The sequence below is a fragment of the Acanthochromis polyacanthus genome, chromosome 17, assembly GCF_021347895.1.
Source record: "Acanthochromis polyacanthus isolate Apoly-LR-REF ecotype Palm Island chromosome 17, KAUST_Apoly_ChrSc, whole genome shotgun sequence".
Taxonomy (NCBI): domain Eukaryota; kingdom Metazoa; phylum Chordata; class Actinopteri; family Pomacentridae; genus Acanthochromis; species Acanthochromis polyacanthus.
The window spans coordinates 37,349,488-37,368,709 of NC_067129.1; the positions used below are offsets into that span (position 1 = coordinate 37,349,488).

General features: G+C 41.4%; 2 protein-coding genes across 4 annotated transcripts in view; one reads left to right on the top strand and one right to left on the bottom strand.

The window, feature by feature from the left end:
* The window catches only part of LOC110970310 (14-3-3 protein epsilon), a 59,216-nt gene extending 56,343 nt beyond the window's left edge, over nt 1-2,873 (top strand). For both annotated transcript variants that reach the window (XM_051937702.1, XM_051937701.1), the window contains one exon: nt 1,039-2,873. In XM_051937702.1, the coding sequence (XP_051793662.1) occupies nt 1,039-1,097 (59 nt within the window). In that variant the 3' untranslated portion in view covers nt 1,098-2,873. The remainder of the gene's footprint in view (nt 1-1,038) is intronic.
* LOC110970730 (CLOCK-interacting pacemaker-like) overlaps nt 1-19,222 on the bottom strand; it is a 611,892-nt gene that overhangs the window by 483,437 nt on the left and 109,233 nt on the right. The gene's annotated exons all lie outside the window — the stretch shown is intronic.

Consider the following 19,222-nt stretch of genomic DNA (forward strand, 5'->3'; position numbering starts at 1 on the left):
TTAAAAGTTATGTTTTGCTTTCCAAGTTTTCTGAAATTTAATGTTTAAAATTTGCAAAAAATGTAATATGTAATTAAATGCACTCATTAAATCCAACCAAAACCTTGGCATTTATGAGAATAAAATGGAAAAAAAGACTCAAGGAATTGTTTTCAATTGGATTAGTTGTAATTATTCTTTGATATCGGCCATGTTTTATGCTGTGGAGATTAAATAATGAAACAAGCAGAAACGGCTGATCAGTTGTTTGGATTAAGTGTTGGACATGTCAGAACCTCTTCAAAAATAGGATTTTCCGTATTCCATGATGCAATTCTTCAACTTATTTGTGAAAAAATTAAAAACCACCTTAAGCCTGTATGAAAATTTTTTTCAGAGAAATTGAGGAAGTTTTCAGATTTTGAGGTTTTCATTAACTTAATAAAAACTTGCATTGTAAACTCAGCTACAGTTACACTAGACCACGTGTTGCATCATTATGGTGAACAAAGGCTCTATAGTTGATTCACAGGTGAATAGGAGTCGCCATTTTCACATCTCAGGAAAGTGAAAATCAACTTTCTTATTTGTAGGATCTTTTCATTGTTGGTTTTGGTGTTACCATTTGATGGATGGATTTTCTTAAAATCCATCCATCAGAATCCACCATAACATAACACTGAAATCCACCTCTCCCATCCACAGAAATCAAAATTCAAACCAAACAACTAAAATGGCATTAAAATTTAAGCCAACAAACTTTGGTCTTCCATCTCAGTTAACAGTAAGAGGCTCCACCTGGTGGCCAAACTAGGTGCTGCAGGTAAAGTACACGTGCCTTGTTTTCTGAGTTATCGATTAGTATGTTCCAGTCGATTAAATGGTTAACAGCAATTAACTGATTAATAATTATTAGGGAATAAAGGTCTGAAACTTTAATCTGACTACTGCTGTTTGTTTTTGTGTTTTCTCATTTGTGGATGCAGCCTTGAAATGTCTAATTGAGTGTAGAGATATCAACATCTTCGTCATTATTCCACATTTTTGTCTTGATCTCAGGTGAAGAACAGAACAAAGAAGCACTGCAAGATGCGGAGGAAGAGGCCCAGTGCGACTGAACAACACAAGATGAACAGTCATCCTCCTCTTGTTCCTCCTCCTCTTCTTATTTCTCTCCTCCCAGCACTAGCTCCTGTCCCCAGCCACAGTCTTTAACTGGGTTGATACTGCAGCCTACACTTTTTCTCTGCCTTCCCCTCCATTTCTACTCATCTGTCTCACCTTTTCTCCTCATATGCACGTCATCTTCTGGTGCCCCCCAGGGCCCATTCGGGTCTTCATCTCCACTACCCAGGGGTTCTACCTTGTTTTGATGACTCCTTTTGCAAGCCTGTACCATTTAAAAGGGATAGGTGGGTTTTCTTTGAAGTGGGGCTGTATGAGGTACATCAGCACTCCCAGTTTGGAGAAACAGGCAGGGAAGCTGAGCTCTGAACTGCTATGGATGGGGTCAGCAGCAAAATGTGCCACCTAGGGGGGGAAAAATCACTTAAAGTGTATGTAATATTCAGAGTATTTTCACTGCTTCACCTTGCAGTCCATCCAGAAACTGAAGCTTTTAAATCACTCTCTTCAAAGCCACCAAGCTCCTTTGAGACAAACTGTAATTTCACCACACAGAAAGGGGGAGTTGCTGGTTTACGGCTGCGTGACTTTGGCACTTTCACACGTTAGTTCAGATTCTAGCTTACATGTTAAAACACCAAAGTAACATAGCAGCAGACCAGTAACTGATGTGTTCAACAGGGTCAAATTACTGTTTTTGTCAAAGGAGTCTGGTGGCTCTAAAGAGAGTGATAGAACAGTTAAAGGAAAACTGCTGTAAAGCAATGAAAATACTCTAATAGCAAACTGATTGTACTTTTGAGGTTGCTGAAAGACATTTTGCTGCTGCCTCCGTCCATGTCAGTACATCACTTAGCTTCTTGTGGTGCTGATCGTCTACTGTAGGTAATAAACACTATGAACACGTATGTCATGCTAGCCCACTTCAAAGAAACATAACTATCCCTCTCAAGTTTGCGTCCTCTTTTACTGTTTTTATTTTGCTTTACATTGCTGTATCATCTGTTGCCAAGTATGCTTGCCTGTATTTGTAATACTCATATGCAAGGGTTTATTTAAAAACAACACTCTGGTGTTCATCTTTTTTTTGTTTCCTGTATATGTGTGTTTTGAACAATATGTTGTCCATGCTTTTGTCACTTCTGAAACACTTCAGTTATCAGTTACCACAAAGGAAGGCTTAAAAGGGATGTGTTAAAGGTTTTTGGAAGAACTAAGTGCCCTCTTTACTTTGTGGTTACCAAACCTGCTCCTTCAACACATTTGTGGGTTTTTTTTTGTTAATTTTTTAAAAATGGCAACATCAGAATGTCCCCCTTCTCCGAGCATCACTCTGACCTCTATTCTTGTCCGCTCTTGGACCAAGTATTGTGCTGCGAGGCTGTAGCGCTTTTGCTAATGGCAGGTAGTTAGGTAGTGGCTTTTTAACAGACTGTGTGTGTGTGTGTGTGGGTGTGTGTGTGTGGGTGGGTGGGTGTGCGGGAGAGGAATGCTCAACACTCTTTGATTGTAATGTAATGCAGTTTTGCATTGGCACTATATAAAAACAGTTTGGGAAATAGAGGCCTGCTGTATCTTTACTCCCCTGACTCTTTCAGGTTTCCTTGTCTCAACTCTTTCCTCTCATTTCCTCTCTTCCTTCTGTTCAGTATGTGTAACGTGAATCTGATTTGTACTACTGGATATTCTCACCGGAGCCACAAGTACCATCTGTATTCTTACTGAAACACAGCATGGAATTAACATTAAACTTCAAATTGAAAACATTAGTGAGGTGTTCTGTCTTTTACTGTCAGCATGTTTCGGCTTTTTCATCTGATTTTTAATCACTAGGGGGCAGTGATGGCTAGCAGTGAAATTATATTTATCCTCTTGATTTTGAAAAAAAATCAAATAAAAATATGTGTGTGTGTATATATATATATATATATAGAGAGAGAGATAGATAGATATTCATTCTGTTTGACTATTTCCATTTTATGCTACCTATACTTCTACTCTGCTACATTTCAGAGGAGTATTGCACTTTTAGCCACTATATTCATTTGACAGCTTTTGTTCAGAGTTTTGTTCTGTACTTTTATTAAAGGTAGCCATCACATTGGTAATAAAGCACTAGGCTTTGTCCGTCTTTTTGGGTAGACAAACCTCCACCAGCATTGCTCAGTAATGGCAAAGATGATTTTGATCCGTGGAAAATGCTTGTGGAGATCTTGGCATCCTGCTGGATCCCTACACAAGTTTGATACACTTGATCCACTGTGGTAGAAAGGATCTTAGAAGCACCTGAACATGCAGCTGGCATTTTTTATCTCTACTGATGGGAGAGGAGGAAGAGGTTTCTCCAAACCAGTGAACCCAGTAATCCAGACTGAGGTAGGTCCCGATGGCCTCCCTCTCTCATGTTTCCCAAGAGCGAATATATTCCTCCTCAGTGTTGAAGCTTTGTGACCGATGTTGATTGTAAAGAGAACATCAGCTCACTGAAACCCAGAGACACTACAGGTGGATATCACCATGAAAGTTACCCACTTGGTCACTTTTACTGAGGCAATGATTGTACATGTTACAAGTTTTATTTCAATACACACACACACACACACACACACACACACACACACACACACACACACACACACACGCATTATTGGAGCCAAAGTATGATTAATTTGTATTGATTGTTAGTTTTGGTGTGACTATGTGGGTGTGCCTTTAGGAACCACGGGTTTGTGCTCTGTAGGAAGGGGACAGCATGTATACCTGCTAATGAATGAATGAAAGCAGGTGTGTAGTTTGTTGAAAGGAAGCCAAACAGTTTTCGACCATACTCCGCGCCATGTCAAACAGGTGAATGTTTATAGGACACTTAATGTATGGAGTGAATGATACTTATCTGCAACTGCTGTCCATAAATCGAACATCAAGTACAACCGAGCAGAGACACTGTTTTGATTTGAAGCCGCACGCCTCAGACTTAAGCCACCTAACTGCCACCTGCATGACTAGAGGTCACGTGTTTATGTAATGCACATATTGGTAATCTGAAAATTCCTGAATTTGTGATGATTTCCTGAACATCGTACGAAGCAGGATTTAATATTCTCCTTTAATTATGTTTTTATAGAGTGTGAATACCACTTTTTGCTACTTGGTAAATCTATAAACTACCAGAAAGGGTCAATTTTTGCCATTAACATAGAATTTCCAGTATTACTACAATCTTTTCAGTCCCTCCAGGATTTCGCGGGTGTTTATTGTGATTGTTGCTGCTGAAAATGCCTGAATTCACGGCAACATTTCTAAAAAATTGCGATAAAAGTTGCGATGTTTTAAACTTATTTGTTGTGAAGTTGAGGGAGACAGTAACAGTTGCTAAACGCTGCATTTTTTCCAGCTTGTAGAACATGTTTCAACACTGTAATTGACTATATTTTTTTCCAACAATGTCTTTATTCATTTTCAGACACATAACACGTACAATGATGCCCTCAAACGAGTAGAACAGTGTTACAATTGCCAAAGGCATAACAACAAAGCATCAACTAAAATAAAAATAAATAAATAAAATAAACAACAATAATAATAAAACAAGAAGAATCAAATAATATAGATAAAATAGTATACAAATGGGGGAGAGTAAGTACGACACCAGCCACACACTAAGCCTGCTCACAGATATACCTTACACATACATTAGGTAGTGTATGAAATGGTCAAACTGCTCCAAACAGTAAACATTTTCCCAAGAGAGCTGCAGGGGGCTAAGGGTCATCCTCAGATGTTTCCACCAAACCAGACACATCTTTATTTGCAAGAAAATTTATAAATGGACCCCAAATGTTGTCAAAAATGGGCTGTGTACCTTTGATTGCATACGTAATCTCTAAGGGCAGAGTTGCTGTTAATTCAGAAAGCCATCTACCTATCCTTGGTCTATCCACCTGCTTCCAAGCTAAGGCAGTGACTCTCTTGGCCAACAACAGGCCTATATCTAAAAATAATTGATGTTTCTTCCTTATGTTACAGTTAGCTGGGTAGATACCCATTAAGAATATTTTTGGATCCAAGTATATATTTTTTTTCTAGTATTTCCTCAATGCACTTTCACTTCTTCCCAAAATATCCTTATCTGAGAGCATTGCCACAAACAATGAAAAGTTGTGCCCTTTTCTTTGTTACATTTTATGCAAACATCCAGTATTGTGTTATAGAATTTATTCAATTTAACAGGAGTCATATATAATCGCATCAGCCAATTGTACTGCAGATATTTTAAACGGGTGTTCACTGTTTGCAACTGAGCTTTGGTGCATGCCTTCTCCCACTCCTCAGTGGAAATATTCTCCTGTAGGTCCTCTCTCCAGGACTCAAGCTTATTTATTAAGGATTCTGCAGATTCATCAACTAACTTATTATATAATTTGGAAATCAAGCCCCTCCCCTGGCACTCTTTCACCATCATTTCTTCTAGCATTGACAGGCTTGGAATGGACAAGAACTGATTCTGTTGAGTTCTAATAAAATCCCACAGTTGTAGATATCTCAAAAATTGGTTATGAGCTAAGCCATGTTTGACCACAATTTCATCGAAAGACAACAGATGATTATCCTCGGAGCTATAAAGATCTCCTATTTTTTGTAATCCTTGATCAGCCCAACTTTTAAACCCCCCTCACCTCCTCCTGGGGGAAAGAGATCATTTCCCCATATTGGGCTAAATAATGAGAGTGAGTCAACTATTTTGCAATATTTCTTAACTTGTTGCCAGACACTAATTACATTTTTAACTATGGGATTCTTGGTGTTCTTTTTAAGTTTCTTAAAGTCAGCTGAATACATGTAAATGGGCAAAGGCAGCTTCAGTGTGTCACCTTCCATTTCTCTCCACAGTGGCACATTCTCCTCAAAGAAGTAAAACATCAGCGTTCTCAGCTGCGCTGCCCAATAGTACCAGAGTGGGTTTGGGCACTTTAGTCCGCCTCTATCATAGGGCAGGTACAACAGTGACAGACGCAGCCTGGGGCGTCTATTGTTCCAGAGAAATCTGATAAAAAGTGTTTTCAACTGAGAAATTAAAATAAATAGGCAGCGGTAAATTTTGGAATAAATACAAAAGTTTAGGAAGAACATTCATTTTGAGAATGTTTATCCTCCCTGTTAACGACATTGGTAAGGCAGCCCATCGAATTTGAGATCACATGCAAAAGTGGTCTATAGTTAGTTTCTATTATATTGTTCAGCTGTGGAAGGATTTCAATACCTAAATACAGTGCCTTGTGAAAGTATTCGGCCCCCTTGAACTTTTCAACCTTTCGCCACATTTCAGGCTTCAAACATAAAGATATAAAATTTTAATTTTTTGTCAAGAATCAACAACAATTGGGACACAATCGTGAAGTGGAATGAAATTTATTGGATATTTTATACTTTTTTAACAAATAAAAAACTGAAAAGTGGGGTGTGCAATATTATTCGGCCCCTTTACTTTCAGTGCGGCAAACTCACTCCAGAAGTTCAGTGAGGATCTCTGAATGATCCAATGTTGTCCTAAATGACTGATGATGATAAATAGAATCCACCTGTGTGTAATCAAGTCTCCGTATAAATGCACCTGCTCTGTGATAGTCTCAGGGTTCTGTTTAAAGTGCAGAGAGCATCATGAAGACCAAGGAACACACCAGGCAGGTCCGAGATACTGTTGTGGAGAAGTTTAAAGCCGGATTTGGATACAAAAAGATTTCCCAAGCTTTAAACATCTCAAGGAGCACTGTGCAAGCAATCATATTGAAATGGAAGGAGTATCAGACCACTGCAAATCTACCAAGACCCGGCCGTCCCTCTAAACTTTCACCTTGAACAAGGAGAAGACTGATCAGAGATGCAGCCAAGAGGCCCATGATCACTCTGGATGAACTGCAGAGATCTACAGCTGAGGTGGGAGAGTCTGTCCATAGGACAACAATCAGTCGTAAGAGTGGCAAGAAGAAAGCCATTTCTCAAAGATATCCATAAAAAGTCTCGTTTAAAGTTTGCCACAAGCCACCTGGGAGACACACCAAACATGTGGAAGAAGGTGCTCTGGTCAGATGAAACCAAAATGGAATTTTTTGGCCACAATGCAAAACGATATGTTTGGCGTAAAAGCAACACAGCTCATCACCCTGAACACACCATCCCCACTGTCAAACATGGTGGTGGCAGCCTCATGGTTTGGGCCTGCTTTTCTTCAGTAGGGACAGGGAAGATGGTTAAAATTGATGGGAAGATGAATGGAGCCAAATACAGGACCATTTTGGAAGAAAACCTGTTGGAGTCTGCAAAAGACCTGAGACTGGGATGGAGATTTATCTTCCAACAGGACAATGATCCAAAACATAAAGCCAAATCTACAATGGAATGGTTCACAAATAAACGTATCCAGGTGTTAGAATGGCCAAGTCAAAGTCCAGACCTGAATCCAATCGAGAATCTGTGGGCAGAGCTGAAGACTGCTGTTCACAAACGCTCTCCATCCAACCTCACTGAGCTCGAGCTGTTTTGCAAGGAAGAATGGGCAAGAATTTCAGTCTCTGGATGTGCAAAACTGATAGAGACATACCCCAAGCGACTTGCAGCTGTAATTGCAGCAAAAGGTGGCGCTACAAAGTATTAATGCAAGGGGGCCGAATAATATTGCACGCCCCACTTTTCAGGTTTTTATTTGTTAAAAAAGTTTCAAATATCCAATTAATTTCGTTCCACTTCACGATTGTGTCCCACTTGTTGTTGATTCTTGATGAAAAATTAGAATTTTATATCTTTATGTTTGAAGCCTGAAATATGGCGAAAGGTTGAAAAGTTCAAGGGGGCCGAATACTTTCACAAGGCACTGTAAGAGAAGCTATTGACGACTTTAAATTGTGCAGTGACGTCGGTTGAATTTTCCCTATCTGCCTGGTTTAGTAACATAATAGATGTTTTAGATTTATTGATCTTATAACCAGAAATTTTTCCAAACTCCCCAATCAAGTCTAACAGGGCTGGGATGGATTTGTTAGTATTTTTGAGAAAAACTATTATGTCATCCATGTATAAGGCTAAACGGTGTTCTGTCTGTCCTATGCCAATTCCAAAGCCATCATGTGCCCTCACTGCAATTGCAAGGTGTTCAATTGCCATAATAAACAATAGCAGAGACAAAGGGTCCCCTTGTCTACATCCCTGATTTATTAGGATAGTTTTTGAAATATTACTATTGGTCAAAATCTGTGCGTATGGGTCCTTATAGAGTAACCTTATCCAATTACAGAAATTATCTCCCAACCCAAAACGTCCCAGAATCTCAAACAGATAGGACCACTCCACCCTGTCAAACGCTTTTTACACGTCGACAGACAGTAAAGCAGTGTCTGGAGCCCCCTTTTGGTGGTACAGAATGTTCAAAGTCTTTCTGACATTATGAAAGCCTTGTCTGCCACGAATGAAGCCGTTCTGGTCCTTCCCAATTATCTTAGTTATAATTACTTCAATTCTCTTTGCCAAAATCTTAGAGTATTTTCAAATCTGCATTTAGTAGACTGATGGGTCTCCAGTTTTCACATTTATTCATTGGTTTACCCTCCTTTGGGAGCAGAGTAATTAATGCTCCTCTCAGAGACGATGGCAAGGTACCGTTTCGGAAGGATTCTGTAAGCATTTCTAAAATCGGGGTCAGTAATTTATTTTTAAATTTTTTATATATTTCGATTGGGAGGCCATCGGGTCCAGGGGTTTTCCCTGCTTTAATACTGTCAATTGCAGCAGATAATTCTTCTAGTGTAATATCTTTATCCAACTCAGTCCTAAAATTTTCTGGTATATTTATATTGTCTAGAAGCCTCTGTAGTTTTGAAGTTTCATCAGTTATTTCTTAACAATAAAGACCCTCATAAAATTTTCTAAAGGAGTCATTAATTTCTGTTGGATCTACAATGGTTTCTCCTTGATCACTCTGCAGTGAGGTGATGGCTCTTTCGCTCTATGGTTGTTTCAGACGCCATGCAAGAACTTTCCCAGATTTTTCACCCTGATCGTAGAAGGACTGCTTGAGTCGCAGCAGACTGGCCGTTGCTTTTGATGCAGATAGTTTGTTGTATTGTGCTCTCAGCAGTAGTAACCTTTGGTGAGCTTCTGGTGACTTCAATAACACTCAATTTCTATCTCCTTTATTTTAGTCTCGAGGTTTTTTACTTTTTGAAAAGTCGATTTTGCTTTCGAGCTAGTGATGCAGATTATTTGGCCCCTAAGAAAGGCCTTAAAGGCCTCCCATCTTATACTTGCTGAGGTTTCTGTTGTATTAGTTTCGAAATATAAATTAATTTGTTCATCCAGAAAGGAGACAAAACTGGGATCGGTCAGCCATTTTTGTTTGCAATGCCAAATCTTAGCATCTTTCACTAGTTTTGAGTCCTGATATATCAGAGAGTTTGGAGCGTGGTCTGAAATTACGATAGTATCATAAAAACATTCCTTGATTTTATACCTTAACTCTGCAGATATTTAAAAAAAAATCAATTCTCGAATATGATTTATGCACACCCGAGTAACACGAAAAGCTTACATCATCCGGGTTTTCTTCTCTCCAGACATCTACTAAGACCAATTCTTTCATGAAATGTTGTATAACTGCCTGACTACGAATGTGAGATTCAGTTCCAGAGCTCCTATCCTTCGCCGCATCTAATGTGCAGTTAAAATCGCCTGCCACCACATAATTACCTGGGAGAGAGGACAAAATAAGGAATATATTCTGAAAAAAGTTTGGGTCATCAGTATTCGGTGCATAGATGTTCACCAAGATAATTTGCTCATTTAGTAATTTACCTTGCATGATAAGATATCGTCCAAGTTTGTCCTTAATAACCTTATTTACCTGAAGAGGTATTGACTCGTGGACCAAGGTGGTGACACCTCTGGATTGAGAGCTAAACAAAGCAGAAAAGACACTGCCTCTCCATCTCCTCCTAATTTTTAGATCATTGCACATCAAATGTGTTTCCTGAAGGAACACAATATTGGACTGCATTGATTTTAACCTGTTCATGACTTGTTTTTCTAACCCCCTGCAGTTCCATGAAGTCATTTTAATTTTTATCTCGCTGGACATTTTTGTAGTATGTACAGTAATACTCCCCAAAAATTTGAGTTTGAAAAAAAAAAAACAAAGAATCAACCAAAAACGGACATGAATAACACTAATGACAAACACAACACACGAACCCTCACCCACATCCAGAACACTTAGCCTGAATACTTTCCCCATAAACTTTAAACTTCCAGGTAGACGTCACAGGTGAACAAATCACTAAACTAGTAAAAACACACAAAAAAGTTGTATTACACTAACCTTACCCGCTTATGCTACCATACAACAAGAAAACATTTTTCTTTCAAGAACAACCTCCTTATATTCATAATTAAATTAAGTTTCACACTCTGATCTCAGTGTATCACTCAAAGAACATGAATAAGTGGGTATTTTTAAGGTACCAAGGTGACAGCAACCAAAAACACGGTTTACCTATTCACTCTTTACTTTATGAAGCCGTGGATCCCAGACTATTTCTCCACAGTTCAGTCCATTCCCTCTTCTGACCCGATCCGTTTAATGAAGGCTTCCGCTTCGACGTGATTGTTAAAGATGTGGGATCGTTCTTTAAAAGTCACAATCAGTCGGGCAGGTGGGATGATGCCGTATCGGAGTCCCATTGCGTGGAGCTGCCGTCTCGCCTTGTCATATTCCTTCTGCTTCTTGTGGACACCTGCCGCCACATCCTGGTAAAACCTCACCGTCTGATTCCTGCAGTGCACTTCTCTTTTTGCTTTGGCTGCTCTCATCACCAGCTCTTTATCCCTGGAGCTCAGGAACTTCACTATCAGCGTTCGGGGTGCAATATTGTTGTGCGCCGTTGGCCCCATCCTGTGCGCTCTCTCCACCACCAGTTCGGTGCGCCCCGGCAGCAAATCCAGTGCGTCTGGGAGCCAATTCTCCAGAAAAGCACACGCGTCTTCACCCTCCGCTCCCTCCGGTAGATTGACGAGCCTCAAATTTGAACGCCTTGCTCTGGTCTCCAGATCTAGTAATTTCTCCTCCAAGTCTCTATTTCTGGTTTCTAGGACTTGCACCTTTGTTTGGAGCAAAGCCACATTATCTTCAGTAGTGGAGATCCTTGTCTCTGCCTCCGTGACGCGCTCCGCACAGTCAGTGATGTCTTTCCTGACCCCTTCAATGGCAGATAATATGGCATCAAACCTGGAGGCAAATTCCGTTTTCATGTCATTAAGATAAGATAAGATAAGATAGACTTTATTAATCTCACAAAGGAGAAATTTAACATTACAGGGCTCTTAGAAACAAAAACAAAAAACAGGAGTGCAAAAGTCATGAAAGTGCAAGAACAAGATAATAAATATTGCACATAATAACTACACAGTAGTGTTATACAGTCTGATGGCAGGGGGGATGAAGGACCTGCGGTAGCGCTCCTTCTTGCACTGAGGGTGTCTGAGTCTTGTGCTAAAGGAGCTGCTCAGCTCCACTACAGTCCGGTGCAGTGGGTGGGAGCTGTTGATTAGCATTAATAGCAGTCAGGATGGCAGTGGGTGTAGGGCCGGACTCCTCCGTCGCCCGGTCACTGCTTTCCTCAGACATCATCTCCGGAGTTGGGCTAGCACTGGTCTTGGGAGAATCCATAGCTTTAGCGTTAGCTGGGGACTTCTTCCTCGTGTTGGACGCCGCGAAGTCCGATAAAGTTGCTTGAAGAGTTCTATTTCGCCCTTCACAGTTTTTTTCTGTGACGCTGGCATTACCCCAAACTTATCTATCGAACTGGAGGTGTTTCTCAGAATTAAAAGCAGTATATAAGAAGGATTTAGCCAACAGGGTAGCGGAGCTGGTTAGAGCACGTCCACTCAGCTCGTCGCCATACTGGAAGTCTGTAATTGACTATATTTATTCCGAAATTCCAACCCATTTCCACAAAACCTGGCACACCACAGTGGGACATTAGCAGCAGCCAGATACTGGTTTAATGTGACATGGTTGGTAGATTTGCGGCACAAAATGATAATTTACTATTGAATGAATCATATTTGGACATATCTGTCAGTGGCTTAAAAAGTTTATTTCACTTCCTGGCACACAGGTGTTCACACACACGCTAACGGCTTATCACATCAATTAACAAAAACAGCACTGAGAGAGCGCAGTACTAAACCAAGACTGTTCATTACCTGACCTTGTGCTGAACACAGGTGTGTGTTCTGCATGTTCAGTTGTCCCTTGTCATTTCCGATACGTCCACAGTGGTAGATTTGTTGTAGGATCACAATCGTGTGATCGTCAGCAGGCCGCTGAGGTAGCGTTCACTTGTTGTTGTTGCTGTTTGAATTTTACTGCTAGCTATATATGTAGTATGTTTAATGTCAGAGCCGTACATCATAAGAGTAAATTATGAGTCAGTTTTCAATATCAGCTTATATTTTGTTTGAGTCACATATCTTGTCATACATGTATCCAAATGTGTGTTGTATTTTCCTTGCTTTTCCACCCCTCCCTCTTCTCCCATCCCTCCCCCTTGCCCTCCTCTGTCCCTCTCAACCCGCCCGGCCAGCAGGCAGATGGGTCCCCCCTATATAGAGCCGGGTTCTGCTCAAGGTTTTTTCCCTGTTGAAAGGGTGTTTTCCTTGCTACTGTCACCTTTGGGCTTGCTCTGGGGGTCAGGCATATGGGTTCTGTAAAGCATCTTGAGACAATTTGATTGTAATTGACGCTATATAAATAAAACTGAATTGAATTGAATTGAATTGCCATGGTTACCGTGCTGCTATCAGACGCTGTGCCTCTATGAATCCTTAACAAATTCGTGGATCCAAACTTTAAGCCGTATCACTGCCTAAGTCTAATCATTTGGTCCTTGGGTCATTCCGTGTGGTTTCACCAGATGGTGGTTGCCGCACCATTTTCAAATTAGTCCTAAATTTGTATGCCATTAGATAGTCACAAAAGTACTTTCTATGCAAAATTGTAGCCCTGTAGCTCAAATAGTTTCTGAGTTGTGGGGGTCTGAAATTTTCAGAATTTGGGCTATTAAAAGCCTCGCCAGCATTTTTTGCATCTTTCAGTGGTTATTTCTCAGCCTCTAAACATACCAGAGAGCTGTAAGTTGGTAAACAAGGCCTCTGCATGTAGCTAGTGCCCCACCAACATCCCCAGGTGTTTCCCTACGCTCTGCAGGCCGTGGGGGCTTGCTAAAAATGCTAACAAATTAAGAGACACCTACTCACGAGTGGAGTTTGGGACCTTAAAAGTACTAGAAATACTGCACAGAAGTGTTCTAACACCCCTGGGTTCCATTCTACACAAACTTGTGTGATAACTTAGCAAACTGGAGCTTTCTAGGTACCTCAGTTTGGAAAATATGAGCTCCCAAAGTTGGACGAGATTTTAAATTGGCTATTTTGGGGGGCAAAAATCTCAATGTGGGACAGGTACCAGAGACCCCAAATTTTTCTACAAGACAGTTCTATCTGTCGTCTATCACTGTACAAAAAAGCAGCAAGGTTATATTTGTAGTTACTGAGATATTCTTACTCAAAATGGCACGGGTGATGTCAAAATCATGTTTTGCTTTTCAGTACTTTAAATTGGGATACAAGTATTAGTAGTCATTCCAATGGTAGTATTATGTATGTTTTGTTCTTTTTGAAATGTTAGTTGTTAAAGGTGACTACCTTCAAAAAATGTAATGGTATAACTTACGTATAACTTACGCCGCGCAAAATTTGCGGAGATTGGTTGATTTCGCCCGATCGCAACATCGCGAATTCCTAGAGAGACTCTTTTCTATGTTACCTTTATTTTAGCTCATGTATTTTTATTTGTACTAATGTATCGTGTGTATATCTCATTGCTATTCTCATAAGTTGTGCATGTATTTTAATGTTGATGTTTTTTTCCGCAATATCTGGTACAAGCATTTCCTTCAGGATGAAGAAAAATTATGTCTGAAATTAAGAATATCTGAATTCTTAAATCACAATAGGAAATTTATGATTACATTTTCTGTTTTTTTCTCAATATACGTATTCAGATACCACTGTAACTACCGAATATTCAGATATCTGGATGTTCGGGTCCAGCCCTGCTGTCTTTGGTCTCTTAAAAACCGTGTTTAGTTGCTTTCTGCAAAGCCTTAATGTCGTTTGAACCTCACTCCCAAATTGTCCAACCTTTATTCTGTTTGTGAAAGTGGAAAGCAAGACATTTAATAGCATTTTTTTCATATCTAGACCACACTGGATCAGACTCAGATTAACAAACACTAGACTTAAGACTGAAATAGGCTGCATATAAAATACATAATGAAAATCTGAACGTTATATATATTCAGACTTTCATTCCATACATTCGGATTTTCATTCTCTATATTCGGATTTTCATTCAATATATTCAGACCTTCATTCTATATATTCAGAATTCTACATTATATATATTTATAATTTCCTAAATGGAATATATATGTGTGTGTGTGTGTGTGTGTGTGTGTATGTATATATATATATATATGTGTGCGTGTGTGTGTATGTATGTGTGTGTAAAATATATGTATATATACTCACACGCAAAAGAAACGCAAGTTTCTTTTACCAGATGAAAAATTAAATTTGGTTTCCCAAAACAAAAATGCATTTGGTACTTTGTGGTGCATGGTGTGTTCTTAACATTTTCTGTTGCGTTTTGTAAGGTTGGTGTGAAAACGGAAAACGAATCGTCGCAATACACCAATGCATTGATGATGTGGACATGATTCACACTTTGCACGTGCAATTGAATATGCACGATTTATCGACACCTTCAGTGGGTATAAATTTCATTCAAGATCATAGGCATTTCACTTGCTGTTTATGCCACGCTTAAACCAAATTGAGAGGAACCAAGCCATCGGACGTCTGCAAGCTGGAGAGTCTGTCCGCTTCGGGGAAGGTCATCGGTGCTCTGTGTGGTGGTGTATCGACGCTGGAGACGGTAAATGGTGGTGATGTTGACATTAAAGTGACGGGCAATGTCTCGGACAGACTCTCCAGCTTGCAGACGTCCGATGGCTTGGTTCCTCTCAATTTGGTTTAAGCGTGGCATAGTTAAACAGTAAGTGAAATGCCTATGATCTTGAATGACATTTATACCCACTGAAGGTGTCGATAAATCGTGCATATTCAATTGCACGTGCAAAGTGTGAATCATGTCCACATCATCAATGCATTGGTGTATTGCCACGATTCGTTTTCCGGTTTTGGTTTTCACACCAACCTTACAAAACGCAACAGAAAATGTTAAGAACACACCATGCACCACAAAGTACCAAATGCATTTTTGTTATGGGAAACCAAATTTAATTTTTCATCGGGTACAAGAAACTTACGTTTCTTTTGCGTGTGAGTATATATATATATATATATATGTCAGGGTAGAGACTGTGATTTGGTAGAATTGGAGTTTCTACCAGTAGAGATTGCGATTGGAGTCTTTACCAGTAGAGTTTGCAATTGTAATCTCTACCAGTAGAGATGGAACTTTAAATCTGACCCCTGCCCTGACCCCTGACCCTAACCTTAACTAACCCTGACCTTAAAATCTGACCCCTGCCCTGACCCCTGACCCTAATCTTAAAAGTCTAACCTTAGCCCTGACAAATCTCTACTGGTAGGATTGGAGTTTCTACTGGTAGAGATTGCGATCGCAATCTCTACTGGTAGAGACTCCAATCGCAATCTCTACTGGTAGAAACTCCAATTCTACCAAATCGCAGTCTCTACCATGATATACACATACGTAGTCACCTCCAAGTGGGAGGGTTCAAAGAAAAGGTAATCTTTCCTGGGAATTGAACTTGCTGTTCTAATACTTTTGGAGGTGACTGACAGTCATTAAAAACTTTGAGACCATATTTTTCAACAAGAAGATTGCGATCGCAATCTCTACCAGTAGAAACTCCAATCCTACCAGTAGAGATTTGTCAGGGCTAAGGTTAGACTTTTAAGATTAGGGTCAGGGGTCAGGGCAGGGGTCACTCCGACATGCAAACATCTCTAAAGATCATGAAACCGAGTGTAACAGAACTTTTGCAAAGCCCGGTGTATGTGTATACATATATATTTCTCTGCTGGAAACCGGTGAATTGCTCCCTCCGGGTTGGGGGGGAGTTGCTTCCCCAAGCGAAGGAGTTTAAGTATCTCGGGATCTTGTTCACGAGTCATGGGAAAATGTAGCGAGAGATGGACAGTCGGATTGGTGCGGTGTCAGCAGTATTGCGGGCGTTGTACCGAACCGTCGTGGTGAAGAGGGAGCTGAGCCGTAAAGCGAAGCTCTCCATTTACCACTCCGTCTACGTTCCAACCCTCACTTATGGTCATGAGCTCTGGGGAGTGACCGCAAGAACAAGATCACGGATACAAGTGGCCGAAATGAGCTTCCTCCGTAGGGTGGCTGGACTCAGCCTTAGAGGTAGGGTGAGGAGCTCGGAGTAGAGCCGCTGCTCCTTTGCATCGAAAGGAGCCAGTTGAGGTGGTTTGGCCATCTGATTCGGATGCCTCCAGGGAGACTTCCTTTGGAGGTTTTCTGAGCACGTCCGTCTGGGAGGAGACCCCGGGGTAGACCCAGAACTCGCTGGAGGGATTATATATCTTGTCTGGCCTGGGAACGCCTCGGGATCCCCCGGGAAAAGCTGGAAAGCGTCGCTGTGGGGAGGGACGTCTGGAATGACCTGCTTCACCTGCTGCCTCCGCGACCTGGCCCCAGATAAGCGGAAGAAAATTATGTATGTATACATATATATATACATACATACAGAGAGAGAGAGAGGCGTTTCCTTGAGATACCCATTTACTTGAGATAATATCAATCAGATTGAAGTTGACTGGATCTGACTCAGTACAGAAATACATAACAAAACAGAAAACATGTGTTCCAATAGAGATAATCCATCCATCCATTCTCTATACACCGCTTTATCCTCACTAGGGTCCCAGGGGCAGCTGGAGTCTATCCCAGCTGACTCAGTCCATCGCAGGGCTACATATACAGACAAACAATCACACTCACACCTACGGGCAATTGAGAGTAACCAATTAACCTCAGCATATTTTTGGACTGTGGGTAGAAGCCAGAGTACCCAGAGAAAACCCACGCATGCACAGGAAGAACATGCAGACTCCATGCAGAAAGATCCCAGGCCTACCCTGGGATATGAACCGAGGATCATCTTGCTGCAAGGCGAAAGTGCTAACCACTACTCCACTGTGCAGCCCCCAATACTGTAGAGATAATGAAAAACAGAAACTTTAGTGACTTAGAAATAAAAGTACAAACTTGTTCCCTTCAAATTAACAAAAAGAAAAACAGAGAACAGCAGTCAACAGTGAAAGTGACTTATTCAATCAATCAAACTTTATTTATAGAGCACTTTTCATACAAAGAATTTAGCGCAAAGTGCTGTACAACATTAAAACATTAAAAACAAAAAGACCCATCCCACCCTCCCTCCATATAGGCGCACAACTGCGCACACACACACACACACACACACACACACACACACACATGCACGCGCACACACACTATGGCGTCAGAATCGTGTCAAAACAATCAAAGCAACTCGCAGCAACATGTCTGTACACACATGATTATTTTCTTATGCGTGCGTGCGTGCGTGCGTGCGTGCGTGCGTGCGTGCGTGCGTGCGTTGTCGTGTGCAGATTGTATTTCACGCGTAACAAGAAGCTGCGTGCATATGAAGCAGCGCGTACACGCCTGTCTGTCACTGTTTGACAAATACTATTACGCGTTCACACACGCGTGCGGTCGCCATACACAATAGAACGTTTCTGCACCGTGCGTACCAGTCCGCCTCACATGAGCGTGTCGTGTAGTTGGCCTTTTCATTTTAGTCAGCCAGGGGAGGCAGCAGTGAGCCATACTGGCGGAAAAGAAGAAGACGAAGAAGAGTCTCCCCTTTTCGACCGAGGCAGTTCCGGTTCGAGGTTGGAGTCGGTGGCCGATTCGGCTCCGGTTTTTTGTTTTTCGACAGGCGGTGGGCCGCCTCCGGGCTCCAAAAACTGGGACTCGCACCGGCCCCAACTCGTTGCTGGGCCAGAGGTGGCCCAAGGTGAGAGCCCAGTACGTCAGGGGCTGGGGTTACAGTCCGACCGTCAACAGCGGAAACACAGAAGCGCCGTTTTTAAACAGCCGAGCGAGCAGCAGTAATGTTCTGTGTTTGTGTTTTAAAAACCGGTAAATATAGAAGCAAAATCCAAGCAGCAACGGTCTGAGGAGGAGACCCAAAGCTTCCTGGAACTGTAGTCTTCATATGAAATTCAGTGGAAGTTAGAGGGAGCCTCTTGGACCACACCAGTGTTCGAAACAATCCAGAGGGAGATGGCTACAGCTGTACGAACGGAGCCTGACTAACTCCTCAACAACTAAAAAGTTCAGAAATGACTACAAGAACCAGAAAAGGCAGCCGGGATGCAGCAGTTTTTGGCCAAAAAGAGCCCCAATTTTTTCCGGCTGCATTCCGTGATTCCAACCGGGTCCCTGAACGCAACAGCTGAGCAGGAGTTGAAGCAGGCCGCAGTACTGATCCTGATAAGTAAGTTTTATTTCTTAAACACCCTGCTGTTAGCCGACTATGAATACGCCAGCTACAACAGATCCACATGTAACACAGGTGTCAAACACGGCCTGTTGTAGAAGTGTATGCTCTTGCCTCTGTACTGATCTTTGTTACGTTACGTGCTTGGCTCTGGTCATGTGACCATAAAGCCGGTAGTTGCTATGTGCCGGTGGCAGTCAGTCACCTGTGTAAGTGGAGGAAGGACAGTTTGTTTGCTGCTCGAGGTGGGTTTTTTTATTCGATTTTGTCCAAAATGCTGCACTAATGACATGCTAAGTTAAATGCTTACTTGCTAACTTTATAGAGCCAACTTCCAGTGCCGGACTGTGTCGACAGAGCGTTGCGATTGATAGAAAACCGGAGGCGGTGAGTCTAAACTTGGCACTTAGCACTTAGCATTTAGCACGTAGCGGTCACCGCTTCAGTGGTTT